Source organism: Nomascus leucogenys, chromosome 6, assembly GCF_006542625.1.
Source record: "Nomascus leucogenys isolate Asia chromosome 6, Asia_NLE_v1, whole genome shotgun sequence".
Taxonomy (NCBI): domain Eukaryota; kingdom Metazoa; phylum Chordata; class Mammalia; order Primates; family Hylobatidae; genus Nomascus; species Nomascus leucogenys.
In genome coordinates, this window is record NC_044386.1 from 84,053,183 (window position 1) to 84,078,063 (window position 24,881).

Below are 24,881 nucleotides of genomic sequence, written 5' to 3' on the forward strand. Positions count from 1 at the left end.
TAGCTGGGACTACAGGCGCCCGCCACCACGCCCAGCTAATTTTTTGTATTTTTAGTACAGACGGGGTTTCACCGTGTTAGCCAGGATGGTCTCCATCTCCTGACCTCATGATCCGCCCGCCTTGGCCTCCCAAAGTGCCGGGGATTACAGGCGTGAGCCACTGCGCCCAGCCCCAGCCACGTTTTTTATTAATCTGACACCTGTAGCTGCCAATGCATGCCTCCATCATAACCCGTATTTACCACCCAGAATTGATACCTTTTCACTCACAAGCAGAGAATCTTAGTTTTAGCTAGCCTGTGAGGACCCCTGGACAATTTCCATCAGGCTTTTTGAAAAACTGAAGTTAGTTTGTTGGTGATCAGGTTCAAGCTGGGGAGACCATCAAGGCTCAAACTGAGAAATTTCAACTGAGGCTCCTAGCAAATGCAGCAACATATAGCAGGCCTGTTTGTTTCCCACCACGTGAATTCTCTAGTATGTTTGACTATTGGGTGATGGAAACTCATCTTCACCAAATGACAATGTCATTTCTTTTTTTTTTTGAGACAGAGTTTCGCTCTTGTTGCCCAGGCTGCAGTGCAATGGCACAATCTCAGCTCACTGCAACCTCCACTTCCCCACCTCCCGGGTTCAAGCGATTCTCCTGCCTCAGCCTACTGAGTAGCTGGGATTACAGGCATGCACCATCATGCCTGGCTAATTTTGTATTTTTAGTAGAGACGGGGTTTCTCCATGTTAGTCCGGCTGGTCTCAAACTCCCAATCTCTGGTGATCCACCTGCCTTGGCCTCCCAAAGTTTTGGGATTACAGGCGTGAGCCACCATGCCCGGTGACAATGTCATTTTATTGCTCGTCACCAACATCAGATAACTCAGCTTTTCAAACGACCAGTGATACTAAGACCATCTTACAGAAGGGTGTGATCTCAGCCACTGTGGCCTAAACAAACACGTGTGTGCACGTGCACAAGTGAGAGGGAGAGAGAGGAGGCAGGAGGCACAGTTTTTACACAATTCTCTAGTTTATTTATCCAAAATAAATACAACCTGAGAACATCCATTTCAATGTCCCCAACACTATTTATCCCCTGAAAAAGCAGCTTAAAATATGGGTGCACATTTTGCAGCTTATGTTCTTCAGTTAGGCTCTGAAGGGTGTTTGTTCTGGGCTGGGCTAGGCTGGGCCTAGCTGTAGAGACACACCTAAGTTCCATTCTCTGTTTGGAGGCTGTACCCAGTCTGAGTCCCCCCCAGTCCCCTCCAAGAGCCCTGATGCTGCTTCCGGAGCACCTGTCTTCATTGCCTCTCCCTTCTGCAGCCTGAAAGGAGGGATGTTCAGGACTCTGCAGCTCTGTGTCCAGCCCTTGCAGAGAGCTTTGTCCTCTGACACCAGCTACCACACAGGCTCATTCTCAACTGGCACAGAAAGGGTTACTTATGACCCTAAAGCAGCTGACCCAGGGCAAAGTGAGAGAAACTGAAGCACAGCTGGTATATGGGTTTAAAGTACTCTCCCTTTAACCCTGCCAGGAGGCTGAGAGTCCCTGAAAAATACAGAAGGGGACACTGCCCGCCTACTCCAGTTATTCCCTGGGGCCCTGGGCCACTAGGGAGCAGGAGGACGGGGAGGCCACCCTTTGTCTTCTCTTTGTGGGTGAGGCTCAGAGGTTTGGGTCCACGTTCTCCTGGTCTGAGGCTGCCTCATCATCATCTGGGGACTCCTGGATCAGAGCCAGAGAAGCCCAGTCATGGGTTTGTGCTGTTCCCCTGGGCCATAACCTGGGGGCCAGCATCTCTTTCCTCTTGCTCTCACCCCCAAAGGAGCCAGCAGAGAGCTTTTCTGCCCCCACCGCAGGTCCCACTGGGCCGGCCCTCCCTCTGTCTTAGCTCCCACCCCGCCCATGGCCACAGCCCACCACTAGATGACTCCCTCTCACCAGACTGAGGCCCCTGCCCCGCCGCAGGGTGGCATAGAAGTGCAGCACACGGGGGTCACAGCGAACCGCCATAGGGTCAAAGTCCAGCACACGTAGGCCCTGCAAGCTGCGGGCCCGGGAAAGGGCCACATAGGCCTGGCCACTGGCAAACACACGGCCCAGAGAAATCTCCACACAATCCAGGGTCATGCCCTGGGGGATGCAGGGACAGAGATGGAGCCAGCTCAGCCTGAAGTCCCTTGCCCCAAAGAGCCTGACCCTTTACCAGCCCTGCTACTGCCCCTGAATCTCCTCATCCAGTCCAGAGAGTCTCTAGACAGAGGGACAGCATGACAGCAGGTGGCTGTCTGAGTAGGAGGGGGACCAGGAGACAGATCCAGGTAAGAGTTGAGGGATGGAGTGAAAGGAAAGCACTCAGGCTCTGGGTCAGATAGGCATGGAGCTGAATCGAGGCTGCCACTCACTAACTGTGTGACATGGGACATGTTCCTTAACTTCTCTGAGCTCTGGTTTCTTTCTGTGCAAAATAGGATTATTCATTATATCTATACTTTATACAATGGTTGTATACAATTTATACGATTTAACGTATCTAGTGGTGGCTTAGAAAATGGTGGGGCAGGAGATGGCAGAGGGGAAGTGAATGTATCCAGGAAAGGGAGAGGAGGTGGGCTTGGAAATTCACTAAAGAAAAGTTTATTCTGGGCTGGGTGTGGCGGCTCACGCCTGTAATCTCAGCACTTTGGGAGTCCAAGACGGGCAGATCACCTGAGGTCAGGAGTTCGAGACCAGCCTGGCCAACGTGGCAAAACCCAGTCTTTACTAAAAATACAAAAAATTAGCCAGGCGTGGTGGCGGGCGCCTGTAGTCCCAGCTACTCTGGAGGCTGAGGCAGGAGAATCTCTAGAACCTGGGAGGTGGAGGTTGCAGTGAGCCAGGATCGCGCCACTGCACTCCAGCCTGGGCGACAGAGCAAGACTCCGTCTCAAAAAAAAAAAAAAAGACACATAGACCCCAACATGCCTGACCTCCCTCTGCCCGCCCTGTCCCCGCCCCCCACACCAGTGCTCACTTGGCTCTTGTGGATGGACATCGCCCAGGCCAGCTGGAGGGGCAGCTGCTGCCGACTGAGGAGCTGGCTCCCGGTGGCCTGCACCGTCCAGCGGTCAGCGCGGATGACCTCAGTGACTCCACACAGGAACCGCACCTGGGGTAGCCCTAAGGAGGGCATGGAGCAGCCCAACTTTAGCTCTGCTTCAGGGCTCTGAGGTGAGGAGCAGGGGCCTTTGGAGCTTTCCTAGTCTTTTTCTCCCCCCACCATTCCTGGGGCCATGCTGCAAAGCCCCGTAGCAGGACTGCCACCTCCTCTCAACACTTACCTCTCCCTTCTGCCTCGAACCCGACTACCACCCCTCGGGCGCCATTCACCAGGCCCCGAGACACCGATAAGTTTTTCACCAGCATCACCTGCAAGGGAGAGAGAGGAATGGACAGCAGCCCCTCTACCCATGCCTGGTCTTAGCTTAGCCATTGCTGTTCTCAGAGGCTGAGGGCAGGGAGCTGTCATGGGGACACTGAATCCCAATCCTTAGCTCTGCCACTGGCTGCCTGTGACCCCTGGGGCAAGTTGCCTTATCTTCCTCAGTCCCAATTTTTCTTTATGTCAAAGAGGAATAATATTTGCTCAATTTGCCCCAGAAGGAGGTGGTAAGGGATCAACAAGGCAACCTGTATCACAGGGCTTTGAAAATGATTGGCTCGGTTATAGGTACATCTGTGGACCACAGATCTTGATGGATGGCCTCTAGGTCCTGCCACCCCTCTCAGATACACTGTGCCTGCATTTTCTCCTTGGGTGCCCTAAGGAAAATCTTCTGCCCACCCCCAACATTGGGGGAGGAATCAGGACTGTCTCCCATTTATAAAGTATACTACAGAAGACAGCTCTGTGGGGTAGGTATTTCATTCCCCATTTTTAGGGATGAGGGGACAGAGCTTCAGCAAGGGAAAGAAATTTGCCCAAAACAACACTGCTTGGAGGACCTCTTGGTGTAGGAAGAGAAAAACAGTAGAAAGCTTAAGATGGGAAGGTGGGTGCGAACAGGAGGCAGGGAGGTTTTCAGTGTGGTCAAAGCTGGGCCCACTGGCTGCAGAGTGGCCTGGGCAGAGGGGTAGGGATCAGCAAGGCCCATGCGGGACAGCCTAAGCTCCCAGGGGCTAGGCCCCGCTTCCCACTCACCTGAGCCCCCAGCTTTAGTTGAAGGAGCTGGCTAACGGGACACTGGGCATCCAGGGTACTGGCCAGGTCAGGGTTGCTGTCCATAGCCTCAAATCTGTGTACCTTACCTGGAGAAAAAGAGTTGAGCAAACAGATCACAAATCACTGACTTGTGACTCAGTATCCCAAAAAAGACTTTTTTAAATTTTTATTTATTTTTATTTTATTTTTTGACGGAGTTTCGCTCTGTTGCCCAGGCTGGAGTGCAATGGCGCGATCTCGGCTCACTGTAACTTCTGCCTGCCAGGTTCAAGCGATTCTCCTACCGCAGCCTCCTGAATAGCTGGGATTACAGGTGCCCACTACCACGCCTGGCTAGTTTTTTTTGTATTTTTAGTAGAGATGGGGTTTTGCCATGTTGGGCAGGCTGGTCTCGAACTCCTGGCTTCAGGTGATCTGCCTGCCTTGGCTTCCCAAAGTGCTGGGATTACAGGCGTGACCCACTGCACCCAGCCTCCAAAAAACACTATTAGACCAGAGCACGAGGGTAGGGAGTAGAGGCAGCGCAGGCCTGGTGGGCTGTGGAATTTAGTTCATCATACCTCTCAAAGTCACAGTTGCATTTGCAAATATGAGGGCCTTTATGGCTACAGAGGTTGGGGGCCTAGGACCCAGAGGCCCATGTTGCCTGGGGGCCACACCTGCTTATAACCCTTCCCAGCTGGTCTTGCCCAGCCCAGGCTCCCTGCTCACCTGGCAACTCCTGAAGCCTCCTCTCGTTGGTGAGGGCCACATCATCCTGGTGGGTGCAGAGCCTCGTGGCCACAATCCCATCTCGCCCCACCTTGTGGGAAGCTGTGGCCTGGAGCTGGCGGGTCACCTCATCTGAACACCTGTTGGGGCTGGACTGTCAGGGCAGAGCCCACCTGTGCAGCAGGGAAGGTGGGGAACATGGGCAGGATGGCTCAAGCAGCAGGCCGTGGGTCAGGCCTTGGGACTGGAAGAGGGCACCAGAGAAGAGTTACTGCCCCCTCAAGCTGGCCAACCTGTCCCTTCCAAATTTGGACCCCAAACATGGGGAATAAGCAGGGGCAGGGTACTGAGCTTTGATCACAGGTGGGCACCCTTCCCTGTGCTGCCCCAGGTCAGAGCTGGCTACGCTCCCACTCCATAATGCTCCTGAGGAAGTTGGCTCTGATGAGTGAGCACAGGCTGGAGATTTGCAGGGCTCAGACTGGCCTCCAGGGTACAATCTTCTATCCGCTTGCCTGCTACCTTGGGTGAAAAATCTAGCTTATGTTTCTTTTTTGGTTTTTTTTTTTTTTTGAGACGGAGTCTCGCTCTGTCACCAGGCTGCAGTGCAGTGGCGTGATCTTGGCTCACTGCAACCTCCGCCTCCCAGGTTTAAGCGATTCTCCTGCCTCAGCCTCCCAAGTAGCTGGGACTACAGGTGCGTGCCACCACGCCCAGCTAATTTTTGTATTTTTAGTAGAGACTGGGTTTCACCAGGTTAGCCAGGCTGGTCCCAAACTCCTGACCTTGTGATCTGCCTGCCTCGGCCTCCCAAAGTGCTGGGATTACAGGCGTGAGCCACGATGCCCAGCCCCTGACACCTACTTTATGCCAGGCCTTGTGCTAGGTGATGGAGACCCAACCCTGAGGGAGGCTGGGTCCCAGCACTCACAGAGCGACCATCTCCTATGGTGCCATGACAGTCTTGACTACAATCCATCCTGAGTTGCCCAGTACCCTGCCCAAGGTTTCTCTTCCTGCATGGAGTGCTTGCTCCTGAGGGTAACCATTCTCCCCCTTTCCTGGGTCCCTCCCTGTGTTTCACTGTGGCCCATGCCTGGATCCTCATCCCATAGCCCCTTCCCTATCCAGCAGAGCTCACCTGCCCAGCCTCACGGCCTGCAGTAGAGAGATGAAGGTCTGGTCTGCCTGCCTCCACACCTTGGTCAGCTCCAGGGTCACTGACACACACCTCTTCCAGCTCTTGGCCTGGTGGGGGCAGGGTGGGGGTGGGTCAAGGAGCAGAGCAGACCCCCAAGGAGAGCAGAGCTAGGAGGTGAGTAGTACCTGGAAGCAGAACCGTGGGGGCTGGGAGCCCTTGGTCACAGGTGGCAGCTGCAGAAAGTCCCCACAGATAATGAGCTGGATCCCTCCGAATGGCTTGTTCTGCTGCCGGACAGCTCTGGAGAGGAGCGTGAGGTGCTTTAGGGGCACACGAAAGACCACCAGGTCCCAGTTCTCACCTGCTGCCCTCTGAACATACTGACCTGGCCACGGCCTCCAGTTTGTCAAACAGGTCTGCCTCCACCATTGAGATCTCGTCAATGACCAACCGCTGGCAGTTCAGCCAGCCCTGCCGCACGCCTGGCCTTTGGGCCAGGGCCACACACTGGGCTAGAGGAGCCTGGCCTGAGCCGATGCCTGTGAGTGACACTATTCAGCCTGGGCTAATACCCAAAGCCTCTCTTTTTGTTTTTTTTTTTTTGAGAGAAGGTCTCTTTCTGTCGCCCAGGCTGAAGTGCAGTGGCATGATCTTGGCTCACTGTAACCTTCGCCTCATGGGCTCAAGCAATCCTCCCACCTCAACCTCCATAGTAGCTGGGACTACAGGCACACACCACCATGCTCAGCTAATTTTTGTTTTGTTTTGAGATGGAGTCTCGCTGTGTCACCCAGGCTCAAGTACAGTGGCGTGATCTCGGCTCACTGCAAGCTCTGCCTCCCGGGTTCACGCTATTCTCCTGCCTCAGCCTCCAGAGTAGCTGGGACTACAGGCGATTGCCACCATGCCCGGCTAATTTTTTTGTATTTTTAGTAGAGACGGGGTTTCACCGTGTTAGCCAGGATGGTCTTGATCTCCTGACCTTGTGATCCGCCCGCCTCGGCCTCCCAAAGTGCTGTGATTACAGGCGTGAGCCACTGCGCCCGGCCGCTAATTTTTTTTTTTTTTTTTTTTTTTTTGAGACAGAGTCTCGCTCTGTCGCCCAGGCTGGAGTGCAGTGGCGCGATCTTGGCTCACTGCAAGCTCTGCCTCCCGGGTTCACACCACTTTCCTGCCTCAGCCTCTCCGAGTAGCTGGGACTATAGGCGCCTGCCACCACGCCCGGCTAATTTTTTGTATTTTTAGTAGAGACGGAGTTTCACCGTGGTCTCGATCTCCTGACCTCGTGATCCGCCTGCCTCGGCCTCCCAAAGTGCTGGGATTACAAGCGTGAGCCACCGCGCCCGGCCTTCGGCCGCTAGTTTTTAAATTTTGTGGAGACAGGGTCTCACTGTGTTGGCCAGGCTGGTCTCAAACTCCTGGGCTCAAGCGATCCACCCACCTTGGCCTCCTAAAGTTTTGGGATTACAGGAGTGAGTCACCGCACCCAGCCCCCAAAACCCCCTCTTTATGCAGACCTCTCCCTCTCCCTTCCCAGAAGCTGGGCTTGCTCTTAGCTCAAGTCCTACGGGTTCCTACTTACCTGCAAAGGCATGGAGGGTGGTGCCCCCGATGTGGCAGGCTGCCACCCCAGTGCTGGCAGTGGCCACAGTGCCTGTGGGGGGCAGTGAGCCCAGGATTCGCTTCAGCAGATATGACTTCCCTGTTCCTGGACAGGGGCAAAGTTAGACAGGTCTCCCTGTTCCTCTATCCCACCCCACCACTGTCCCCCTACCTCCTCTCTGCCCCCACTACCTGCACTCCCAGTGAAGAAGATGCTCTGGCCTTTCAGGACGGCCCTCAGCACAGCAGCCTGTTCCTCAGAAAGCTGTGGCTTGGTGGAGGGCAAGCTCAGCCTCTTCACAGGCAGGGGCCACCTTGGGGCTTCCTGGGGGGAACAGAGCTATCTCAGAGCATCCTCCCACCCACTAGGCATTGCCCCCACCCTTCTTGGCCCACGTGCAATGCTGGGCCTGGTAACCCTTTGTCCTCTGCTGCCTTCATTCCTTGGAGCTCTTGGGTTTGCCTGGAGAGCTTGCCAGCAACTATTGGGGTCCCGATCTCTCCTTGTGCCCTGAAGACCCCCATTGTCCAGTCCTGGGCAGACCACCCCAGTGTGGTCCAGACCCTCCCTCAGCTCCTTCCCCTGGGTTCCCTAACCCTTCTCATCCTGTCACCTAAGTTTCCTTCCTGTCACCTAAGTTTCTCTTCCTATCACAAACCTGTTTCTCACCTCAAAACACCCAAGCAAAACCCTGCCTAGCCAGGGCCCCTTCTCGTTCTGTCTCTGTCCTCTCGCCAACTTAGTGTCGAACCCTGGTGGGCTATGATTCACCTGCCCCAGCCCACAAAAGTTGTCAAACCCACCAGACTTTGTTCCCCTCATCTGCTTCAACTGTTGGCTGCCCAGGACAAGAATGACCACTTCATTCTCTCCATAAGCTCCTCTCCTCTGGGCCTATTACCCTCTCCCAGCATTCTTTCTGTAGTCCTTTGCAAGCCTCCTTCTCTTCTTTCTCTCTTGCTCTCTTTTTTTTTTTTGAGGAAGAGTCTTGCTCTGTCACCCAGGCTGGAGTGCAGTGGAGCGATCTAGGCTCACTGCAACCTCTGCCTCCCAGGTTCAAGCTATTCTCCTGCCTCAGCCTTCCAAGTAGCTGGGATTACAGGCGCCCGCCACTGCACCTGGCTAATTTTTGTATTTTTAGTAGAGATGAGGTTTCACCATGTTGGCCAGGTTGGCCTCAGAACTCCTAACCTCAGGTGATCCGCCCACTTTAGCCTCCCAAAGTGCTGGGATTACAGGCGTGAGCCACCATGCCCGGCCTCTGCTTTCTCTTTTAATGTAGCCAGGTCCCATTTCCTGTTTTCACTTACTCCGTCTCAGGGATTACACTTTAACAACCACAGGCACAATTCCCACACTCCTGTCATACTCACATGTCAGATGGGTATCTGAGATAACCAGCAGCGCCCTCAAATACCCACACCGGCTTCCCCCCAAACTTGGGTCTCTAGGTCTCTGCCATCTTGAAGAATGGCACATCTACTCCTAAAGGTGTCCCCTTTTTCCCGTCCTCACTGTGCTAGGCTCGGCCCCAGCCTGGGGCTCCGCAGGCCGCTTCACCAGCGTGGTGTCCGGAACCCGGGTAGCCGCCCCGAGCCGCCGCTCCTCGGGCTGCACAGGGCTGATGGTGACGAAGTCGCGGGGCCGCGGGCCCAGCAGCTGCGCTCGGGCGGAGGCCGGCCCGGGACCCGGGGCCGCAGCTAGCTTGAGGCGCAATGTGCGCAGGAAGCGGCGCAGGCGGTCTGGGGGGCAGTCCGAGAGCAGCAGCTGTACTGCGCCGGCCCCGGGGGCGCCGTGGGCGGGGAGCCGCAGGGTGCTGCGCCCGGCCTCGGCGAAACGCGTGAAGAGGCGCGCGGAGCGCAGAGGGAAGCAGCGCGGCCTCCCCGCGGGCCCTGGAGCTTGCAGCCGCAGCATCAATTCGCGGCGCTCGTTGCGACCCAGGCTCAGCTCCGCGGTGCGCAGGGCCTGGCGCCTTCGCGGCTGCCCGCCCGGGCTCAGCTCCTCCACAGCCACGCGGCACCGCAGCTCCGAGTCCTCGTATTCCTCTGCCGCCGCCTGTATGCCCGAGAGCATCGCCACCGCCTCTGCAGGTCTGCGAAGACACCGGAGCACAGGGGTCATGAGGATTCGTGAGACGTAATGGGTGCTATAGGGGACGTAATGAGTGCTATAACGGACGTGACAGGGAGCAGGGTCAAGGCTACACAGGATCACGAGGACTGTCACTGGTAACACAAGGAGGTCACAGAGACGGAGAAAGGGCTTTGGGCTAACCGAAAATCCACCCTTAGAATGTACCCTGGGCCGGGCGCGGTGGCTCACGCTTGTAATCCCAGCACTTTGGGAGGCTAAAGTGGGCGGATCACCTGAGGTTAGGAGTTCTGAGACCAGCCTGGCCAACATGGTGAAACCTCGTCTCTATTAAAAATACAAAAAATAGCCGGGCGTGGTGGCGGGCGCCTGTAATTCCAGCACTTTGGGAGGCTGAGGAAGGAAGATCGCTTGAGCCCAGGAACTCGAGGCCATCCTGGGCAACATAGCGACACCCTCTAATTTAAAAAAAAAAACATACATATAAATACATACATATGCATACAGTATATATATGTGTGTGTATATATATATACATATATATACACACACACGCACCCTGCTACACAATTTCCATTTCTATATATACAATTTCTCTCTCTATATATACACACAACAATATATACAATTTTTATATACGCACACACATACACACACACCCTGCTACACAATAATTTCCAGAGCGGCGGATGGGCACCCAGGATTAGGGAGCCTCAGGTGTCCTGCAAGGACGTCACTAGAATGGGGGTCCCTGCGCAGGAAGAATCCTCCTTCCCCAAGACCCGGGGCCAGCACAGGAATCCTCAGAGTCCTCTCCCCAGGAAGCAGGAGAATCGCCCGTGGGGAGATGCAAAGAGGGCTGCCGTGTAATAAGCGCCTTCTGCCTTGCAGGTACATTCACTGGCTTATATGCAGCGGGCAGGTCTCACTATTCCCCGTGTACAGACGTGGAAACAGGCTGAAAGAGGGAAACTCACTTGCCCTTTATACGCCACAGCGGCTAGTAGTCAAAGTCAGTGTGTGCCCTCGCGCTTCCCACCACAAAGGTGGGGACGAGGTGGAAAATATTCGGCTAGGGAAATCGCAGGGGACCCTGGGACCCTAGAATCCATACTCCCTTAGGCTGACCCACTTGTCTGCACCCTCCCGCCGGAAACCCCTAGATAAATCAGGCTCTTTGCTCCCCACCTCTGGGTTCGGGCAGACACTCACTTGTGCCGACACTCAGATGAACAAGCAGATCGTAGCCGGCCTGTGGCGAAGCTCCGAAACTAGAAATTTTTCAAATGCTAGAGGCAGAAAATCACCCAATCACCGACTGGATCTTTAAATTCTCCAGCCACTCAGAGGTAGGGGCGTAACAATGGGCGTGTCTTTCTTTGCCTCTCTACTCCAGGAGCTTGGGCTGTACCAATTGCCTGCTAGAGGAAGGAGGTTTATGGAGGTGGCCGAACATACCAAATCCAGTGGACAGCTGGGCGTGGTGGGAGGAGGCCGCGGCCGCGGTGGCGGCCGCGGCAGCCACCCGGCGGCGCGTGGTGTCGGGTCTGAAAACCCTACGCGACTCCGAAGATTTATTTTCAGAACCATCCTTCCAGCACACTCCCTCTCCCCTCTAGCCCGCACACAGAGGCTGGGCTTAGCCTTGGGGAAGATCTGCCTTTGGTCCCTCACACCCCTGTTTACACTCACAGTACCATTGTCCAGTTCTAGGCAGACCACCCCAAGGCCTGCCCAATCCCTCCCCCGCCCCCAACTCTACATCCTTCTCTGCCTTTGTAAGGGACATTTTACGCTTTGGCTCTGTCACCCAGCTGAGGCCCATGAGTGAGAAACTCTGAGACCTATGCCACGTGCCAGAGGGTACAGCGGAAGCGAGTAGAGTCTCTGTCTTCAGTGAAATTTTATCCCTCTTCTTGCACAGGATGCTGAAAGAATTTACTTTTTTTTTTTTTTTTTTTTTGTGACGGAGTCTCGCTCTGTCACCCGCCCAGGCTGGAGTGCAGTGGCGCGATCTCGGCTCACTGCAAGCTCTGCCTCCCGGGTTCACGCCATTCTCCTGCCTAAGCCTCTCCGAGTAGCTGGGACTACAGGCGCCCGCCACCACGCCCGGCTAATTTTTTGTATTTTTAGTAGAAACGGGGTTTCACCGTGGTCTCGATCTCCTGACCTCGTGATCCGCCCGCCTCGGCCTCCCAAAGTGCTGGGATTACAAGCGTGAGCCACCGCGCCCGGCTTTTTTTTTTTTTTTTTTTTTTTTTTTTGAGACGGAGTCTCGCTCTGTCCCCCAGGCTGGAGTGCAGTGGCGCGATCTCGGCTCACTGCAAGCTCCGCCTCCCGGGTTCACGCCATTCTCCTGCCTCAGCCTCTCCGAGTAGCTGGGACTACAGGCGCCCGCCACCACGCCTCGCTAATTTTTTGTATTTTTAGTAGAGACGGGGTTTCACCGTGGTCTCGATCTCCTGACCTCGTGATCCGCCCGCCTCGGCCCCCCAAAGTGCTGGCATTACAAGTGTGAACCACCGCGCCCGGCCAAGAATTTACTTTCTTTCTTTTTTTTTTTTTTTGGAGACAGTCTCGCGCTCTCACCCAAGCTGGAGTGCAGTGGCGCGATCTCTGCTCACTGCAAGCTCCGCCTCCCGGGTTCAGGCCATTCTCCTGCCTCAGCCTCTCCGAGTAGCTGGGACTACAGGCGCCCGCCACCACGCCCGGCTAATTTTTTGTGTTTTTAGTAGAGATGGGGTTTCACCGTGGTCTCGATCTCCTGATCTCGTGATCCGCCTGCCTCGGCCTCCCAAAGTGCTGGGATTACAAGCGTGAGCCACCGCGCCCGGCCAAGAATTTACCTTCATTCATCTTTATTATCTCATTGAAGCTTGGAATTACATAGCTGGAAAGGACCTTACAGGTGAGTCTGGCTACCTCATTTTACAGATAATGATAACTACCATGGATTAAGTTGCCCTTTCCTTTCTTTTTTCCTTCCTAGGGCTCACTCTGTCACCCAGGCTGTAGTGGAGTGCAGTGGCGCAATCTCTGCTCACTGCAACCTCTGCCGTGGCGTGATCGTGGCTCACTGCAACCTCTGCCTCCTGGGCTCTGGTGATCCTCCCGCCTCAGCCTCCCAGGTAGCTGGAACTACAGACGCACACCCGACCAATTTATATATATATATATATATTTTCGTATAGACGGGATGTCACCATGTTTCCCAGGCTGATCTCGAACTCCAGAGGTCAAAAGATCCACCCACCGTGGCCTCCCAAAGTCCTGGGATTACAGGCATGAGCCACCGCGCCCGGACCTCATTTTTCAAATGAGAAAAAAGCAAGGCTTCCAGAGATTTTACTGAAGGTCACATAGCTGATATAGAGAGCAAAACCAAACATTGAACCTAGATTACCTGCTCGCTTAATCACTCCATGGGGCTTAGCTACTACACCACACTGCTCCCAGTCTGTTAGCGGTAGAGGGTGGTGACTGAAAGTTGTCCAGGTTCTTGGCGTTTTGAACAAAGAATTGGACAAAATGCCCATCAAAGCAAAGAAAGAATGAAGCAACAAAAGAACAAAAGCAGGGATTTTTTTGAAAACGAAAGTGCGGCTAGGCGCGGTGGCTCACGCCTGTAATCCCAGCACTCTGGGAGGCCGAAGTGGGGGGATCACTTGAGGTCAGCATTTCCAGACCACCCTGACCAACATGGTGAAACCCTGTCTCTACTAAAAATACAAAAATTGCCGGGTGTCGTGGTGGGCATCTGTAATCCCAGCTGCTTGGGAGGCTGAGGCATGAGAATCACTTGAATCCAGGAGGCAGAAGTTGCAGTGAGCCTGGATCGTGCCGCTGCACTCCAGCCTAGGCGACAGAGCGAGAACTTGTCTCAAAACAAACAACAACAACAAAAACGAAAGTACACTCCACAGTGTGGGAGGGGACCTGAGATACAGAATTTTCTTGGGTTCAAATACCCCCTAGAAGTTTCCCATTGGCAACTTTATGCTAACTTCATGTATCTGAAGTGGTAGCGATAATCAGTCTCATTGGTTGCAGACAGCAACCATTCAGAGGCCATAGTGAAGTTACAAAGTTGCAAACGAAGACTGGATCCACACTCATATGATTTGTTGCGGACAGCCAATCTCCCATCTGCCAATTTCCCATCTGCCAATCTCCCATCTGCCATGAGGGAAAGGTCAAAGGGAGTAGCCTTTGGTCCTTTTGTCCTTACTTATGCGTGGAAAGTTAGAGTTTTCCTTTTTTTTTTTTGGGTGGGGGGAGACAGAGTCTCGCTCTGCACTCTGTTGCCCAGGCCGGAGTGCAGTGGCAGGATCTCGGCTCACTGCAACTTCTGCCTCCTGGGTTCAAGCGATTCTTCTGCCTCAGCTTCCCAAGTAGCTGGGACTACAGGTGCGTGCCACCACGCCCATTTAATTTTTGTATATTTGGTAGAGATGGGGTTTCACCATATTGGCCAGGCTGGTCTCGAACTCCTGACTTAGTGATCCGCCTACCTCGGCCTCCCAAAGTGCTGGGATTACAGGTGTGAGCCACCATGCCACCGGCCAGGGTTTTCTTTTTTCTTCTTTTTTTTTTTTTTTTTTTGAGATGGAGTCTCTATCTGTTGCCAGGCTGGAGTGCAGTGGCGCTATCTCGGCTCACTGCAACCTCTGCCTCCCCCATTCAAGTGATTCTCCTGCCTCAGCCTCCCAAGTAGCTAGGACTGCAGGTGCATGCCACCATGCCCAACTAATTTTTGTATATTTAGTAGAGACAAGTTTCACCATGTTGGCCTGGATGGTATCAATCTCTTGACCTCGTGATCTGCCCGCCTCGGCTTCCCAAAATGATGGGATTACAGGTGTGAGCCACTGTGCCCAGCCGGATTTTCCTTTTAATTTAGTTCTAGGAAGTTGGCGTGAAACAGTCTTCGGTTCCCTGCTTCCAGACCCTATTCTTCTGCCTCAAGGTGACTGGCCTAGCTTCATGAAAGGTATAATCTGGACTGGAATCTCAGCTACTAACAGCCACTGCAATGCCTTTCCAGTGGATGCTACCCTAAGCATGTTTCCATAATGTCTCAAGCCTCTTTTTCTCAAAATGGGAGAAAGATAAAAATATTCTAAAATTGATTGGTGATAGTTGCACAACCCCATGACTATACTGAAAACCATTGAATCGAATGCTTTGAATGCTTAAAGTGTATGGTATGTGAATTATATCTCCATATCTCCATAAAGCTGTTAGAAATCTTTTTTTTTTTTTTTTTTTTGAGACAGGTTGTCACTCTGCCACCCAGGTTGGAGTACAGTGGCACAATCATAACTCACTGCAGCCTTGACCTTCCTGCTCAAGTGATCCTCCCATCTCAGCCTCCCAAGTAGTTGGAACTACAAGTGACTACCACCACACCTAGCAAATTTTTGTATATTTTATAGAGACTAGGGTCTCGCCATGTTGCCCAGGCTGGTCTCGAACTCCTGGTCTCAAGAGATCTGCCAGCCTCAACCTCCCAGAGTGCTGAGATTACAGGCGTGTGCCACCATACCTGGCTGGAAAGAAATCTTGAGAGATATTTTTCTTCTTCAGTGTTGTCTTGACATATATTTAATATCAGTGTCATGTGTCATTGTGCATGAGTAAATGAGTAGGTTAAGAAGAATTTTCGGCTGGGTGTGGTGGCTCACGTCTGTAATCCCACCACTTTGGGAAGCTGAGGCGGGTGGATCATGAGGTCAGGAGCTCGAGACCAGCCTGGCCAAGATGGTGAAACCCCATCTTTACTAAAAATACAAAAATTAGCCGGGTGTGGTGGCAGGCACCTGTAATCCCAGCTACTCGGGAGGCTGAGGCAGGAGAATCGCTTGAACCCAGGAGACAGAGGTTGCAGTGAGCCAGGATCGCACCACTGCACTCCAGCCTGGGGGACAGAGTGAGACTCTGTCTCAAAAAAAAAAAAAAGGGAAAATTTTTCAAGGTCATTATGCTAGGCAGAATAATGACCCCCTTCCCCAAAATGTCCATGTTCAAGTCCCCAGAATTTGTGAATATTATCTTACATTGGCAAAAGGGACTTTGCAGATATGATTAAGTTTTTTTGTTGTTTGTTTGTTTGTTTTTTGAGACAGAGTTTCACTCTTGTTGCCCAGGCTGGAGTGCAATGGCACGATCTCAGCTCACTACAACCTCCACCTCCCAGGTTCAAGCAATTCTTCTGCCTCAGCCTCCCTAGTAGCTGGGATTACAGGCATGCGCCACCACACCTGGCTAATTTTGTATTTTTAGCAGAGATGGGGTTTCTCCATGTTGGTCAGGCTGGTCTTGAACTCCTACCTCAAGTGATCCTCCCAAAGGGCTGGGAATACAGGCGTGAGCCACCACGCCCGGTCGTAATTAAGTTTTTTGAGATGAAGATGTTATTCTGGATTATATGAGTGACCCAATGTAATCACAGGGGAAAGAAGGAAACAGGAGTCAGAGAAGATATGACAAACGAAGTAGAGTTGAGAGAGAGAGAAAGAGAGACGTGAAGATGTTACTGCTGGCTTTGAGGATGGAGGCAAGGGTCACAGACTAAACCAAGGAAGGCAGGAGGCCTCTAGAAGCTGGAAAGTGCAGGGAAATGGATTCTCTCCTGGAGTCTCCAGAAGGAAAACAGCTTTTGATTTTAGCACAGCAGGACACATTTCAGACTCTTGGCTTCCAGAATGACAAGATAATAAATTTTTGTTGTTTTATGCCACTCAATGTATGATAATTTGTTATAGTAGCCATAGCAATAAGAAACAAATACAGTCACATAGAGAGAAAATGAAAGAGCTGGGATTATGAACCCGGGTCTGTTTCCAAAGCCTGTGTTCTCTCTTTCCGCTGCCCTCTGCTTACAGTGGGCCTAGCGCACTTACATACAGGGGAAGCCAAATCCCTTACCCTGTTTCTGTGTGCAATACCCCAGACCGCTTCAAAAGAAAGCATCAGAATGTCCCAACGGATTTTCTCTTAATATGTTTTTTTTTGTTTTGGCTTTCAAACTTTTTTTTTTGAGATGGAGTCTCGCTCTGTCACCCAGGCTGGAGTGCACTGGCACAGTCTTGGCTCACTGCAAGCTCTGCCTCCCAGGTTCACGCCATTCTCCTGCCTCAGCCTCCCGAGCAGCTGGGACTACAGGCGCCGGCCACCACGCCTGGCTAATTTTTTGTATTTTTAGTAGAGACGGGGTTTCACCGTGTTAGCCAGGATGGTCTCGATTTCCTGACCTCGTGATCCGCCCGCCTCTGCCTCCCAAAGTGCTGGGATTACAGGCGTGAGCCACCGCGCCCGGCCTTGGTTTTCAAACTTTTTTTAAAAAATTGTGGAAAAATATACACGACATTTATCATTTTAATTATTTTTAAGTGTATAATTCATGGCATTAAGTACATTCCAAATGTATAACCATCACCACAATTTATTTATTTAATTAATTAATTTATTTATTTTGAGACAGAGTCTCACTCTGCTGCCCAGGCTGGAGTACAATGGCACGATCTCAGCTCACTGCAACCCCCGCCTCCCGGGTTCAAGTGATTCTCCTGCCTCAGCTTCCCGAGTAGCTGGGACTACACGCACCTGCCACCACGCCTGGCTAATTTTTGTATTTTTAGTAGAGACGGGGTTTCACTATGCTGGCCAGGCTGGTCTCGATCTCCCAACTTCAGGCGATCCACCTGCCTCGGCCTCCCAAAGTGTTGGGATTACAGGCATGAGCCACCGCACCTGGCCACAATTTATTTATTTATTTTTTCACTTTCCCCCACAATTTATTTTTGAATGTTTTCATTATTTCATGTAGAAGCTTCATCCAGTCCAGGCGTGGTAGCTCACGCCTATAATCTCAGCACTTGGGGAGCCCAAGGTGGGCGGATTACCTGAGGTCAGGAGTTCGAGGCCAGCCTGACCAACAAAGTGAAACCCCCATCTCTACTAAAAATACAAAAATTAGCCAGGCGTGGTGGCAGGCGCCTGTAGTCCCAACTACTCGGGAGGCTGAGACAGGAGAATGGCCTGAACCCGGGAGGCGGAGGTTGCAGTGAGTCGAGATCACGCCACTGCACTCCAGCCTAGGTGATGGAGCGAGACTCCATCTCAAAGAGAAGAAAAAAATGAAACTTCATCTATTAGCCAGTAACTCATCATTCCTACTTCCTCTCACACCTTAGTTTTCTCATTTTATTATGAAAATATCCAGGCCAGGCACGGTGGCTTACGCCTGTAATCCTAGCACTTCGGGAGGCCGAGGCGGCAGATGGTGAGGTCAAGAGATGGAGACCATCCTGGCCAACATGGTAAAAACCCGTCTCTACTAAAAACACAAAAATTAGCTGGGCGTGGTGGTGCACACCTGTAGTCTCAGCTACCTGGGAGGCTGAGGCAGGAGAATCGCTTGAACCCGGGAAGTGAAGGTTGCAGTGAGTTGAGATCACACCACTGCCCTCCAGCCTGGTGACAGAGTGAGATTCTGTCTCAGAAAAAACAAAAACTAAAACAAACAAACAAAAATCCAAGCATATACAGAAAGATCGAACGAATTGTACAGTGAACACTGATATATTCATCACCAATCTACAGTATTTTGCAGTATTTGTTTTATCACATCCATACATCTACCCATCTCTTTGTTATGTACTTCAAAGTTACAGAGATGAGTATATTTCACTTCTAACACTTTAGCATGCATAGCATTAACCAGAGTTTATGTTTATCTTTTTTTTTTTTTTGAGATAGAGTCTCCCTCTGTCACCCAGGCTGGAGTGCAGTGGCGCGATCTCAGCTCACTGCAAGCTCCACCTCCCGGGTTCACACCATTCTCCTGCCTCAGCCTCCAGAGTAGCTGGGACTGCAGGCGCCCGCCACCACGCCCGGCTAATTTTTTTGTATTTTTAGTAGAGACGGGGTTTCACCGTGGTCTTGAGCTCCTTACAAATGATCCACCCGCCTCAGCCTCTGAAAGTGCTGGGATTACAGGCGTGAGCCACCGTGCCCAGCCATGTTTATCTTTTTAAAAAAATTTTTTGTTCATGTCCTGCGCGGCGGCTCACACCTGTAATCCCAGCACTTTGGGAGGCCGAGGCCGGCGGATCACGAGGTCAGGAGTTCGAGACCAGCCTGGCCAATATGGTGAAATCCTGTCTGTACTAAAAATACAAAAATTAGCCAGGCGTGGTGGCATGTACCTGTAATTCCAGCTACTCAGGAGGCTGAGGCAGAAGAATCGCTTGAATCCCAGAGGTGGAGGATGCAGTGAGCTGAGATCTGGCCACTGAACTCCAGCTTGGGTGACAGAACCAGACTTCATCTCAAAAAAAAAAAAAAAAAAAATTTTGTTTTTGTTTTTGTTTGAGACAGAGTTTTGCTCATTTTTTTTTTTTTTTTTGAGACGGAGTCTTGCTCTGTCACCCAAGCTGGAGTGCAGTGACACAATCTCGGTTCACTGCAAGCTCCACCTCCCAGGTTCATGCCATTCTCCTGCCTCAGCCTCCCGAGTAGCTGGGACTATAAGCGCCCGCCACTTTGCCCAGCTAATTTTTTGTATTTTTAGTAGAGATAGGGTTTCACTGTGTTAGCCAGGATGGTCTCCATCTCCTGATCTCGTGATCCACCTGCCTCGGCCTCCCAAAGTGCTGGGATTATAGGTGTAAGCCACTGCACCCAGCCCTTGTATTTTTAGTAGAGACTGGGTTTCACCCTGTTGGCTAGGCTGGTCTTGAACTCTTGACCTCAGGTGATCTGGCCGCCTCGACCTCCCAAAGTGCTGAGAATACAGGCATGAGCCACTGAGCTCAGCTTTTTTTTTTAATTTCTAAAATTAAAAAGGCCAGGTGTTGTAGCTCATGCCAGTAATCCCAGCACTTTGGGAGGTCAAAGCAGGTCAAGGCAGGTCAAGGCACTTGAGCCCAGGAGTTACTGACCAGCCTGGGCATCCAGGTGAGACCTCCATCTCTACAAAAATTAAAAAAAAAAAAAATAGCTGGACATGGTTGCACATGCCTATGGTCCCAGCTACTTGGGAGGCTGAGGCTAGAGGATGACTTGAACCCAGGAGGTCAATGCTGCAGTGAGCTGTGATCACACCATTGCACTCCAGCCTGGGCAACAGAGCAAGACTGTCTCATAAAAAAATAATAATGAATTACATTTAAAAATCTTTTTAGAGACAGAGTCTCACTCTGCTGCCAGGCTGGACTCAAATACTTGGGCTCAAGTGACCCTCTGGGCTCAGCCTGTCTAGTCACTGGGGCAACAGGTGCATGCCTGGCTATGTTTACTTTTTTTTTTTTTTGAGACAGAGTCTTGCCCTGTCGCCCAGACTGGAGTGCAATGGCGCGATCTTGGCTCACTGCAACCTCCACCTCCCAGGTTCAAACCAATCTACTGCCTTGGCCTCCCAAGTAGCTGGGATTACAGGCGCCTGCCACCACGCCCAGCTAATTTTTGTATTTTTAGTAGAGACGCGGTTTCACCATGTTGGCCAGGCTGGTTTTGAACTCCTGACCTTGTGATCCACCCGCGTCGGCCTCCCAAGTGCTGGGATTACAGGCGTTAGTCACCATGCCGGGCCTTTTTTTTTTTTTTTTTTTTTGAGACAGGGTCTGGCTCTGTTGCACAGGCTGGAGTGCAGTGGCAAGATCTTCACTCACTGCAACCTTTGCCTCCTGGGCTCAAGCCAGCCTCCCACCTCAGCCTCCCAAGTAGCTGGGATTACAGGCGCACACCACCATGCCCAGCTAACTTTTGTATTTTTTGTAGAGACGAGGTCTCACTATGCTGCACAGGCTGGTCTCAAACTCCTGAGCTCAACCGAACCACCTGCCTTGGCCTCCCAAAGTGCTAGGATTATAGGCGTGAGCCACCACGCCCGACCATGTTTACATGTTTAATGTAAACTTCACATACAGTGAAACACACAAATCTTAGGGGTATCATTAGAGGACCTTTGCAAATTAATATACCTGTGTAGCCCAAACCCCTATCAGGATTTACAGCTGTGCTGTCCAATACAGTGGCCACTAGCCACATGTGGCTATTTTAATTTAAACTTAAATCAATTAAAATTAAGTGAAACTCAAATCCAGTGCTCAATTGCCACATGTGGTTAGTGGCTATTACATTGGATAGCACAGATAGGGGATAGTCTCCTTCACTGCATGAAATTGTAAGAACATTATCATCACCTAGAAACTTCCTTTGTGCCCCTTCTCAGTCAATCCCCACTCTCAGTCCTTAGACAACCTCTGTTCTGATTTTATTTTTAACCATGGATTAGTTTAGCTTGTTCTAGCATCTTTTTTTTTTTTTTTTTTTTTTTTTTTTTTTTGAGACGGAGTCTCGCTCTCTTGCCCAGGCTGGAGTGCAGTGGTGTGATCTTGGCCCACTGCAGCCTCTGCCTTCCAGGTTCAAGCGATTCATCTGCCTCAGCCTCCTGAGTAGCTGGGACTACAGGCACGTGCCACCACGCCCGGCTAATTTTTTATATTTTTAGTAGAGACGGGGTTTCACCGTTTTGGTCAGACTGGCCTCGAACTCCTGACCTCAGGTGATCCGCCCGCCTCAGCTTCCCAAAGTGTTGGAATTACAGGCGTGAGCCTGGCTGGATGTGTTTTAATTTGAGACGGAGTCTTGCTCTGTCGCCCAGGCTGGAGTGCAGTGGCGCGATCTCGGCCCACTGCAACCTTCGCCTCCCGGGCTCACGCCATTCTTGTGCCTCAGCCTCCGGAGTAGGTGGGACTACAGGCGCCTGCCACCACGCCCGGCTAATTTTTTGTATTTTTAGTAGAAACGGGGTTTCGCCATGTCGCCCAGGCAGGTCTCGAGCTCCTTACAAGTGATCCACCCGCCTCGGCCTCCCCAAGTGCTAGGATTACGGGCGTGAGCCACCACGCCCGGCCTGGATTTATGTTTTAATTTATTTTGAATAAATACCTAGGTGAGAAATTCTGGGCCATAGAGTAGTTGTATATTTAGTTTTACATGAAACTGCGAGATCTTTCTCCAAAGTGGTTGTACTCCCCACACACGTTTTTGTCTGAGCAACAAAGTCTCTGAACGGAAAGGTATCGAACGTGTAACTAGACACCGCCTGGTGGTGGATTAAAGGTCCTCGGGTCTTCGCTCCTCCCCGCTCCACGCGCCTTGTTCCTACCAGCTGCATCCTGATTGGCCCGCGGCGTAGGGAGGCGAGGCCAGAGGGAGCCCTACCTCCTGGGGCTGTACTTCCTCCCCTTCGGCTTTAGGCGGTTCTGGGCATCCGCCTGGCACTCTGCTCCCTGCTGCCGCCGTGAGGTCAGTCTGGTTTGAGGTGCAACGCTGCTCTCGGATCTCCTCGCCCAACCCAAAGCCTGGTTTGGAGGCAAGATCTCAAGAGGAAAGGGTTTTCTTCATTTTGAAATTTCCTCCTCGGAATATCCTTCCACACGTCTTATCTGCTCGCTCTCATTGAGAGGTCTCAGTTCAGTCCCTGGCTCATTAATAACAGCTACAATGACATTAGCACAGAGGGGGTTACAAAATGCATTTTTGGCATTATCTCATGTGATACTACTCAAAAGGCCCCGTCCCTTCCACTTTAGGATCCTTTCTCTCCAAGTTTTTTGCCCTCCTGCTTTTTGCAGCCCGAAGCTTACAAGGACAGTCTGTAGAGGAGCTGAACGGGAAACGGTATTTATTTTACTGTCTTCCAGTTTCCAGAGCAGGACGGCACCTTGCACTGTCATCACCGGGCAGCGGACAGTCACTTTGTTGAACCTCTCATACAGCTGATCCTTTCTTAACTTCCACGACTTCACACTCCCCTCGTTTCTTCCTGTCTACTGGCTGCTCCATGTTAATCTCCTTTGCTGACACCTCTTCCTCATTAGACCTCTCACTGATCCTACCTCCCTTCCTTCTCTCTGTTCCTCCCTCCCTCCTTCCTTTCTTCCTTCCTTCCTTCGTTCCCTCCCTCTATCTCTCCCTCCCTCCCTCTTTCCTTCCTTCTTTGGTGACTCAATTATCAACTATATGATGATTCCCAATATTCTATCTCCAGCCTGTCCTTCTTCCCAAAACACCAAACAATAGCTCCATTTGTCTTCCTGAGATTTCCACATGGGTGCCAATAGGCATGTCAGATTCACTTTCTCCAAAACAGAGGTTTTAATCTCCTTCCCCAGTACCATATACGCCTGTTTTCCTCCTGTCTTTATCATCTCAGTAAATGGCACCACCATTTTGGGCTCAATTTAAAAACCCACACCATATCCCTGATTTGCTTCTTCAACTGCCACATCCAACCCACCATTGAAACCCGATGTTTCTTGTCTTCTTTATTTTCTTTCTTTTTTTTTTTGAGACAGAGTTTTGCTCTTGTTGCCCAGGCTGGAGTGCAATGGCGCAATCTCGGCTCACCACAACCTCCGCCTCCTGGGTTCAAGCAATTCTCCTGCCTCAGCCTCCCGAGTAGCTGGGATTACAAGCATGCGCCACCACGCCCGGCTAATTTTGTATTTTTAGTAGAGATGGGGTTTCTCCATGTTGGGCAGGCTGGCCTCGAACTCCCGACCTCAGGTGATCCGTCTACCTCGGTCTCCCAAAGTGCTGGGATTACAGGCGTGAGTCACCGTGCCAGACCTCTTTTTTTTTTTTTTTTTTTTTTTTTTAACAAGGTCTTGCTCTGTCACCCAGGCTGGCAATTGTTGTAGCTCACTGCAGTCTCCAGCTCCTGGCCTTAAGCGATCCTCCTGCCTCAGCCTCATAAATAGCTGGGACTAAAAGGTGTGCAGCACCATGCCTGGCTAATTTATTTAAAATTTTTTTTTGTAGAGAATCACTAAGTTGCCCAGGTTGGAAGGTAGGGTCTTTTTTTTTTTTTTTTTTTTTTTTTGAGATGGAGTCTTGCTCTGTCGCCCAGGCTGGAGTGCAGTGGCACAATCTCGGCTCACTGCAAGCTCCGCCTCCCGGGTTCACGCCATTCTCCTGCCTCAGCCTCTCCAGTAGCTGGGACTACAGGTGCCCACCACCACGCCCAGCTAATTTTTTTTGTATTTTTAGTAGAGACGGGGTTTCACCATGGTCTCAATCTCCTGACCTCGTGATCCACCCGCCTCGGCCTCCCAAAGTGCTGGGATTACAAGCGTGAGCCACCGCGCCCGGCCAGGTAGGGTCTTTTAAGACATATAAATCAGATTTTGCAGCTGGTGTAGTTAAAAGCCCTCAATGTCTCTCTAAGACTATTCATCTTAGAATAAAACCCACAGTCCTTACCATAGCCTGAAGTCAATTCCCCTTCTGTGCACTGTGACCTCAAGCCTACTGCTCTCCCTTGCTCACAAAGCTTCTGTCACACTGGCCTCCTTGATGTTTCATAATACCCAAAGCCCTTTCTTGTGCCAGAGTCTTTGCACTTGCTCTTTCCTTTGCAGGAAATGCCCTCCCCCTTCCTCCCCACCTCTTTGTGTGGCTGTCTTTTTTGTCATCGTTTAGGTCTCAGCTGAAATATCCACTCTTCAGAAAGGCTTCCCCCACCACACATACCATATCTAAAAATGGGCTCCCCCAGTTTCTATTTTTTTTTTTTTTAGACGGAATCTCACTCTGTCGCCCAGGCTGGAGTGCAGTGGTGCGATCTCGGCTCCTTGCAACCTCCACCTCCCGGGTTCAAGCAGTTCTCTGCCTCAGCCTCCCAAGTAGCTGGGATTACAGGCGCCTGCCACCATGCCTGGCTAATTTTTGTATTTGTAGTAGAGACGGGGTTTCACCATCTTGGCCAGGCTGGTCTTGAACTCCTGACCTCAGGTGATCCACCTGCCTCAGCCTCCCAAATTGCTGGGATTATAGGTGTGAGCCACCACACCCAGCCACAACAGGTATTTTTTGAATGGATGAATCAATGAATAAAGAAACCACTCCAAGTTCTGATCCCTCTATCTCTTTTCTAGCTCTTGAATCTATCCTCCACATCTTTTTTTTTTTTTTTTTTTTTTTTTTGAGACGGAGTCTCGCTCTGTCACCCAGGCTGGAGTGCAGTGGCGGGATCTCAGCTCACTGCAAGCTCCGCCTCCCGGGTTCACGCCATTCTCCTGCCACAGCCTCTCCGAGTAGGTGGGACTACAGGTGCCCGCCACCA

The 24,881-nt window shown here is 51.6% G+C and overlaps 1 protein-coding gene across 2 annotated transcripts; it reads right to left on the reverse strand.

Annotated features, from left to right (window-relative positions):
- Positions 1-1,005: 1,005 nt before the first annotated feature.
- Positions 1,006-11,033, reverse strand: PIF1 (PIF1 5'-to-3' DNA helicase). Of its 2 annotated transcripts, none has more exons than XM_030813821.1 (13): positions 10,958-11,033; positions 9,170-9,746; positions 7,846-7,978; positions 7,634-7,759; positions 6,437-6,590; positions 6,237-6,351; positions 6,052-6,158; positions 4,911-5,050; positions 4,179-4,285; positions 3,319-3,406; positions 3,012-3,157; positions 1,940-2,131; positions 1,006-1,723 (listed from the first exon to the last, which is right to left on the reverse strand). In XM_030813821.1, exons 2-13 carry the CDS (start codon positions 9,725-9,727, stop codon positions 1,664-1,666), a joined length of 1,926 nt encoding a protein of 641 aa, XP_030669681.1. In that variant the 5' UTR covers positions 9,728-9,746; positions 10,958-11,033; the 3' UTR covers positions 1,006-1,663. The 2 variants fall into 2 exon arrangements, with proteins under 2 accessions (XP_030669681.1, XP_030669682.1); XM_030813822.1 differs by having other exon boundaries at positions 10,934-11,012.
- Between the last annotated feature and the right edge of the window lie 13,848 nt (positions 11,034-24,881).

What these genes read in the sequence shown, in the direction of transcription:
- PIF1 (XM_030813821.1), bottom strand. Translation starts at nt 9,727, where the DNA reads ATGCTCTCGGGCATACAGGCGGCGGCAGAGGAATACGAGGACTCGGAG. An exon ending in AAACTGGAGGCCGTGGCCAG is followed by an intron (nt 6,352 to 6,436) that starts GTCAGTATGTTC and finishes GCTCCTCTCCAG; the next exon opens with AGCTGTCCGGCAGCAGAACA. An exon ending in GAGGCTTCAGGAGTTGCCAG is followed by an intron (nt 4,286 to 4,910) that starts GTGAGCAGGGAG and finishes CTTTTTCTCCAG; the next exon opens with GTAAGGTACACAGATTTGAG.